The 7,822-nt window shown below is 37.4% G+C and overlaps 1 protein-coding gene across 1 annotated transcript; it reads left to right on the top strand.

Moving 5' to 3' along the window:
* Positions 1-2,083: 2,083 nt before the first annotated feature.
* On the top strand, positions 2,084-7,411 carry LOC116133897 (probable pre-mRNA-splicing factor ATP-dependent RNA helicase DEAH5). The gene is made up of 2 exons (XM_031419566.1): positions 2,084-5,337; positions 6,661-7,411. Exons 1-2 carry the CDS (start codon positions 2,159-2,161, stop codon positions 7,052-7,054), a joined length of 3,573 nt encoding a protein of 1,190 aa, XP_031275426.1. The 5' UTR covers positions 2,084-2,158; the 3' UTR covers positions 7,055-7,411.
* The last annotated feature ends 411 nt before the right edge of the window (positions 7,412-7,822 follow it).

Below are 7,822 nucleotides of genomic sequence, written 5' to 3'. Positions count from 1 at the left end.
CTTTTAAATTTATTTTTTGTTTTGACAAATTTATCCTTAATTTAAATTACTGGAAATAACATTATAATTTCTAATTACACTTATATTCTATTTATATTTTAGTTTTAATTTTTAACAGTAAATCTTACATCAACCCTAACACTAAATTTTTATAACCTAATCTTAAATTTCATAATCATTGAAACCTTTTATTTTTATTTTAAATATTTGTTTATTTGATAAAAATATAATACTAAAACCATGGAAAAAGTAATTACATAACGGGATAAATATGAATCTAAATAAGAGAAATTAAGTTGAACTTAAGAAATCGGGGGAAAAAAGGTGTAAAGATAAAACCTAACTAAGTTTGATTTGGGAAAAATAAACCTAATTAAGGGTTATTTTCAGTATTAAATAGAGTTTAAAGAAATTTTTTTTTTTTTTAAATTATAAAATAGATATACTTAGCCATAGGGGGTCGTGTCAATTAGACAGGCTAAAAATCACTTTGTTTAATTGAAACAACATCAGCCAGAATTTAATACAGGTTGGGGCTTTGTTATAAGCCCAATTCAGTGGTGTGTTGTGCAGTCTTGTTCAACATGTTAGATCCAATAGGTCCAGTAGGCCAGTATGACTTACCGCAGTGATGGGTTTATTCACCCGGCCGAATTTACATCTTTGGGGCAGTTTGAATCGGGTTGATATTATATAACAGGGTAGTATATTTTAAATTGGTTTGACAATCATATTTGGTTGTTTTGTTAAAAAACATTCCGTAAAAAAAAAAGTCAAACAGTGTCAAATTGGGAGTACATCATTGGGAATAATATTACCTAGAGGAAGAGTGTTATTAAAATATTACTTCGGTAATTTAAATTTATATTCAATTTTGCTCCAAAACAGTGGACAATGTGGACAAAAATATCTTTGGCTTTGTTAATAATTACAAAACACCCAATTTACACAAGAAGACGGATTTATCCTCGGTTTTATAATTTTTCAGACAAAATTGCCGTGCTTATTATCAATATTTTCATAAATACCACGAAATATTGGTGTGCCCATATTATCCTCACATATTTGCATATTGTGACTAATATGCCTTTTTATTTCACTAAAACTACAATATAAAAAGGAAAAAATTCTCAGCCGTAATACACATTTCGATTGAGACTCTGCCTTAAACCTCCATTGCCACCACTAGTCTTCTTCTTCTTAATCTTATTCGCAACTTCATCACTCCGATCGCTATTTTTTGATAAGTCAAATGTCCTCTTTCTATTGTATTTTTCATTTTGGGTTTGTTTTGTGTTCGTTAGTCTAAGATCTCGCTCTTGCCTTTGCCGTTGGTTGACCATCTTTGTCGCAGCGCCTTGTGTCTTCGTCCCCTCTGTTTGATTCGGACAACACTCCATTCGCCATTTCCAGTAAGTCCCTCACCATCTTTCCCTTGTATTTTTCATTTTCTGTTTTGTTTGCGTTCGTTAGTCTAACTTCTCCCTCTTCCCTCTGCCATTGGTCGACCATCTTCGCCGCAACAACCTCAGGTCTTCGTCTCTTTGCTCCTGACAATGACTTAACAATAAAATAATTGGCTAAAATATAAGAAAAAGAATTTTGTTAATTGATCATTTATTTTATTAACCAAATACATTAATTATTTATACCCAGTAATCATCTAAAGGGTATTTTGGTAAAATGTAATTAAGACATATGTTCTTACAACCAACCCAATAGATTAATTAATAATACAAGTAATCATCCTAAGGACATCATTGTAAAATGATATTTTAGAATATCTGTTATTATTGTCAATTAAACATATTAATTATTAATAGATTCTAATTGAACAAAACAACAAAACACAATAATAATTTAAATCTCTAATGTAATCTTTCCTTTCAATAATGTTATTACCGAGATAAAAAAAAAAAAAAAAAAAAAAAAAGTAATGATCCAAACGTTACTTTTAGTTTTCGCAATCCCTATCGATTGATTTTACCATTCTAATAAGCCGACTAACCATCCTCGCTGATAGCTCAAAACGACATCCCCTGCAACGTTTTTTGGCCGTCTTATTGTGTGGCAGATTTCTCGAATTCTCTACCTCGGCCATCAGGTACTCGAAAAACCCTAACTTTCAAAAAATCTGTTTTATATATTGCTAACCACAATGGATCCGCCCACCGGAGACGATAGTCTTAAGAAATTAGAATATTTCTCTCTTGTCTCTAAAGTTTGTTCCGAGTTAGAAACACATTTAGGGTTTGGAGACAAAGTTTTAGCCGAGTTTATCACCGAGTTAGGTCGTAATTGTGAAACTGTTGAGGAATTTGATTCTAAGTTGAAAGAAAATGGTGCTGAAATGCCCGATTACTTTGTACGCACATTATTGACTATTATTCACGCGATTCTTCCTCCTAAGCCAAAATCGGATAAGGATGTAAAGAAAGAGATTGGTGGTGATGGTAAGAAATCGAAGTTCAAAGCTCTCGCGATTGCTGATGGTAAAGATAGAGTCAAAGAACTTGAGAGAGAGATGGAAGAGGAAGTTCGTGAGCGGCACAGGGAGAATGAGGAAAGGGAAGATGAATATAGGCGTAGAGACAGAGACAGAGATAGGAGGGACGGAGAACGAGACAGGAGGGATAGAGATGGAGATAGAGATAGAAATAGAGATAGAGATGGTAGAGGCAGAGATAGAGATAGACATAGAGACAGAGATTATGATGATGGTGATAGGAGTAGAAGGCACAAGGATAGAGACAGGCGTGAGAGGAGGAGTAGACATGATTATGATGATTATGAAGAGAATGGGGCTGATAGGGAGAATCATGATGATGGAGATAGGAGAGCTGGACGGTACAGGTACGATGAGCCTGAATTGTATAACGTGTATAGGGGGAGAGTATCAAGAGTGATGGACACGGGTTGTTTTGTTCAACTGAGTGATTTCAAGGGCAAGGAGGGTTTGGTTCATGTTTCACAGATGGCAACCAGGAGGATTAGTAATGCTAAAGATGTTGTAAAGCGGGATCAGGAGGTTTATGTGAAGGTGATTTCGGTGTCTGGTCAGAAGTTGAGTCTTTCTATGAGGGATGTTGATCAGAATACTGGTAAGGACTTGCTTCCATTGAAGAAGAGTGAGGATGATGCATCAAGGATTAATCCTTCGGGGTCAAAAGATGGGCCAATGTCTAGGACAGGTCTTTCAGGGATTAGAATTGTGGAGGAGGAGGATGCAGTTCCATCACGCAGGCCATTGAAGAGAATGAGCTCCCCAGAGAGATGGGAAGCAAAACAGTTGATTGCTTCGGGGGTTTTATCTGTGAATGAGTACCCTATGTATGATGAAGAAGGGGATGGGATAGTTTATCAGGAAGAGGGTGCTGAGGAAGAGCTTGAGATTGAACTGAATGAGGATGAACCTGCATTTTTAAACGGGCAAACCAGGTATTCTGTGGACATGTCACCCGTGAAAATTTTCAAGAATCCAGAGGGGTCATTGAGCCGTGCTGCTGCTCTCCAATCTGCTCTCATAAAGGAGCGGAGAGAAGTCCGGGAACAACAGCAGAGGACAATGCTTGATTCAATACCAAAGGATCTGAATCGTCCTTGGGAAGACCCAATGCCAGAGACTGGTGAGAGGCATCTAGCACAGGAGCTTAGGGGTGTTGGTTTATCAGCTTATGACATGCCTGAATGGAAGAAGGATGCATTTGGGAAAGCATTAACTTTTGGGCAGAGGTCAAAGCTCTCCATCCAGGACCAGAGGCAGAGCTTACCAATCTATAAATTGAAGAAGGAACTAATTCAGGCTGTGCATGATAATCAGGTTCTGGTAGTTATTGGTGAGACAGGTTCAGGTAAGACTACCCAAGTAACTCAGTATCTTGCAGAGGCTGGTTACACTACAAGAGGTAAGATTGGTTGTACACAGCCCCGTAGGGTGGCTGCAATGTCTGTGGCCAAGAGAGTTGCTGAAGAATTTGGCTGTCGTTTGGGGGAGGAGGTTGGATATGCTATAAGATTTGAAGATTGTACCGGACCAGACACTGTCATCAAATACATGACTGATGGCATGCTTCTTAGGGAGATTCTGATCGATGACAATCTTTCTCAATATTCAGTCATTATGCTTGATGAAGCTCACGAAAGGACAATCCACACTGATGTCCTTTTTGGGTTACTTAAGCAGCTTGTGAAGCGCAGACCAGATCTTCGTCTGATTGTCACCTCTGCCACATTAGATGCAGAGAAATTTTCTGGGTATTTCTTTAACTGCAACATTTTTACAATTCCTGGGAGAACTTTTCCTGTTGAAATACTATACACCAAACAGCCAGAAAGCGATTATCTAGATGCATCACTGATCACTGTCCTGCAGATCCACTTGACAGAACCGGAAGGTGATATCCTCCTCTTTCTGACTGGTCAGGAGGAAATTGATTTTGCATGTCAGTCTCTCTATGAGAGGATGAAAGGTTTAGGTAAAAATGTTCCGGAACTGATTATTTTACCAGTTTACAGTGCCCTCCCCAGTGAAATGCAGTCAAGAATCTTTGACCCTGCTCCTCCAGGAAAGAGAAAAGTGGTTGTGGCCACTAATATTGCTGAGGCTTCTTTGACTATTGATGGAATATTTTATGTTATTGATCCCGGGTTTGCAAAACAGAATGTTTATAATCCAAAGCAAGGGCTTGATTCGCTGGTCATAACACCAATTTCACAAGCATCAGCCAAGCAACGAGCTGGACGTGCTGGCCGTACTGGGCCTGGAAAATGTTACCGCCTATACACAGAGAGTGCATATCGTAATGAGATGTCGCCTACTTCAATTCCAGAAATTCAAAGGATCAATCTTGGATTTACTACCCTTACAATGAAGGCTATGGGAATAAATGATCTTTTGTCATTTGATTTTATGGATCCACCTTCACCCCAAGCTCTTATCTCTGCCATGGAGCAGCTGTATAGTCTTGGAGCTCTGGATGAGGAGGGACTTCTGACAAAATTGGGTAGGAAAATGGCTGAATTTCCTCTGGATCCACCTTTATCAAAGATGTTGCTTGCCAGTGTGGACCTTGGATGTAGTGATGAGATATTGACTATCATTGCGATGATTCAAACTGGCAACATATTCTACAGGCCTAGGGAAAAACAAGCTCAAGCAGACCAGAAGAGGGCAAAATTTTTTCAGCCTGAGGGAGATCATTTGACGTTGCTAGCTGTGTATGAGGCATGGAAAGCTAAGAATTTTTCAGGGCCATGGTGCTTTGAGAACTTTGTTCAGTCCCGATCCCTGAGGAGAGCACAGGATGTCAGAAAGCAACTTCTCAGCATCATGGATAAGTAAGTTCTTATAGTTTCAACTTTACATTTGTTTCAACTCTTGTATTTTGCGATGATCTATTCCTTTAATTGCTGCAGTTTTGTTGTAATGATATTTAAAATTTGTCATATTGCTTTCTAGGTCTCTTGGTAGATTAAGTGGAATAATTCTTTCTAATTTGCTCTGCAATATTAATATAGGTGGTAAAGGTAATTACATGATTGGTGTTATTCATCTGCTATTGGTTGTTAAGTGTCATTAAGTTTTGTGCTTAGTGTCTAACTATTTATCTGGTTGGTACACCAGTAAGCATCATAGATTCTCTTGGGTGTACTATTAGAATTATAGTAAATAGTGGTTGAGATGAAGGCTTAGTAACCGGAATTTGTTTATCTTAGTAATTTAATTATTATATGGTGATCTTGTCAACTCTAACTTTGGTTTTGGATGCACCTGAGTGGTAAATATGGCTTCTTGACTTTTATTGTGTTTGGGTCCATGGTGGATTTCTCTTATACAAGTTGGTCATCTTAAGCAGCATGTTGTGCAAAGATTAAATCTTGTGGCAACATGTATATTTGGCAGAAAGAATGTTCTTGGATTTACTCAATTAGATTTTGATTTCCTCTCTTTATGCTTTTCACTCAGTCCATTTAGTTTATTTAGTTGAAATGGCCAGCCTCTGGATGATTTTCTGTATGTACTTTCTGTTTCTTCTCATCTATCCATATCAATCAGTGTATAGCTATCATTAGATAATGTTGTATGGACTGTAAATAATAGCATAAGGCTTGGTAATTATGTATAGTAATGCTTGAATCCTAGCTGTTGTTTGTTGGATGGAATTTTGTGGAACCTGTATCAAGTTTTGTTATTCTTTAATAACTATGAAATGATAATCGTAGACTACCTGCATTATAGTGAATAAACCAGAACTCTTTTGTTACGTATAAAAGAAGGGGAAAGGCAAAGGCAAATTAGTGATGCTTTCTTGGCTGCTATGTTTTTCATAATTTCTAAAAGAGTTTGTTATACCCCTTTAGATCCCTAGGCACTGCCAGCTATCAGCTGTAGTTGGTTAGAGGGTGTCACTAAGGAACCACCATGTGTACTAACGCCTGTAAAGAGATTCATTGATGGGTTAATACAAAATTCTCCAGAATTCTCCTTCCTATTTCTTCTCTTCTCCCCTTCTTCTTCCCTTCTACTCTCTCTCGCTTAATTTCTCAGGGCTGGTTTCAGTCATAACATCTTTCCCTTTATGTGCTTATGCATAAATGTTATCTTTGTACTATGGGTGGATTATGTTAGTGCATATCTTACTTGAAACTTCTTTGTTTCAGATATAAATTGGACATTGTGAGTGCTGGAAAAAATTTTACGAAGATACGGAAGGCGATTACAGCTGGATTCTTCTTTCATGCTTCCAGAAAGGATCCACAGGAGGGCTATCGGACTCTGGTTGAGAATCAGCCTGTTTATATCCACCCAAGCAGTTCTCTCTTTCAGAGACAACCTGATTGGGTCATCTACCATGAACTTGTCATGACTACAAAAGAGTACATGCGTGAAGTAACAGTTATAGATCCAAAGTGGCTTGTGGAACTGGCACCAAGATTCTTCAAGGTTTCAGATCCCACGAAAATGAGCAAGCGCAAGCGTCAAGAACGCATTGAACCACTATATGATAGATACCATGAGCCTAATTCTTGGCGGTTGAGTAAAAGGCGTGCATAATGTGTGGTTCATTTATTGTCAGTATCAACCAGCCTCAGATGTATGTTTGATTTCACATCTTGTACTAATTGTATATATGCCTTGTAGAATTTTATTAGTTATTTTTTATCACCCTTGGCAATGATCTTTGAGGCTGACTCAAAGTATACTATTAGTTCTCAAAATTTTTGTATCTGGCTTTGCCACTGCCCTGAGTGATCACGGTGGAAGCTTCTTCGCTTGTGGTTTTCTGTTTACTTTCAGGTTATTATGTCATACGAATTATTGATTGGTGGCTTTTGCTAGTGTCTTCCATTAACTTCTTGGTTATCATTTTATACTAATTGAAGTTATGCAGGAAGTTTTTCGGCTCTACTTCATTGGCTTTTGTGGTTGTTTTTCTAATCTAACTTTTATCTTATTTTTCTGTTGTTTAATCGATTGAACCATTTTCTAACTCAACTTTCATCTTATTTTGGTCTAATGCTTCACGTGTGTATAGGACTATGTGCAAAAAATTCTTAAATCAGAAATATTGGTTTATGATTTCTTTTTAGATTTCCTAAATAGTAATATTAGGTTTACAATCTAATCTCATAACATTTACATTCTTTCGCAATCTCTGATGTGGTAGCTCGTAATTAGTCGACTCGTAAATGGGTCTTGCCTGTTCATTTGTGAGCTGATCAATTGCACCTATTTGTGAGCTGATCAATTGCGAATTGTTATATTGGAGATAGTGAGAGAAGATTGTGAGATTGAGTTATAGATCTAACATTATCCTTTCTA

The sequence above is a fragment of the Pistacia vera genome, unplaced genomic scaffold, assembly GCF_008641045.1.
Source record: "Pistacia vera cultivar Batoury unplaced genomic scaffold, PisVer_v2 Contig277, whole genome shotgun sequence".
NCBI lineage: Eukaryota > Viridiplantae > Streptophyta > Magnoliopsida > Sapindales > Anacardiaceae > Pistacia > Pistacia vera.
The sequence above is the reverse complement of the archived record's forward strand: the minus strand, read 5'-3'. Positions and strand labels throughout refer to the sequence as shown.

Coding starts and splice junctions, on each gene's coding strand:
- LOC116133897 (XM_031419566.1), top strand. CDS start 2,159: ATGGATCCGCCCACCGGAGACGATAGTCTTAAGAAATTAGAATATTTC. Junction 5,338..6,660: donor CTTCTCAGCATCATGGATAA/GTAAGTTCTTAT, acceptor TCTTTGTTTCAG/ATATAAATTGGACATTGTGA.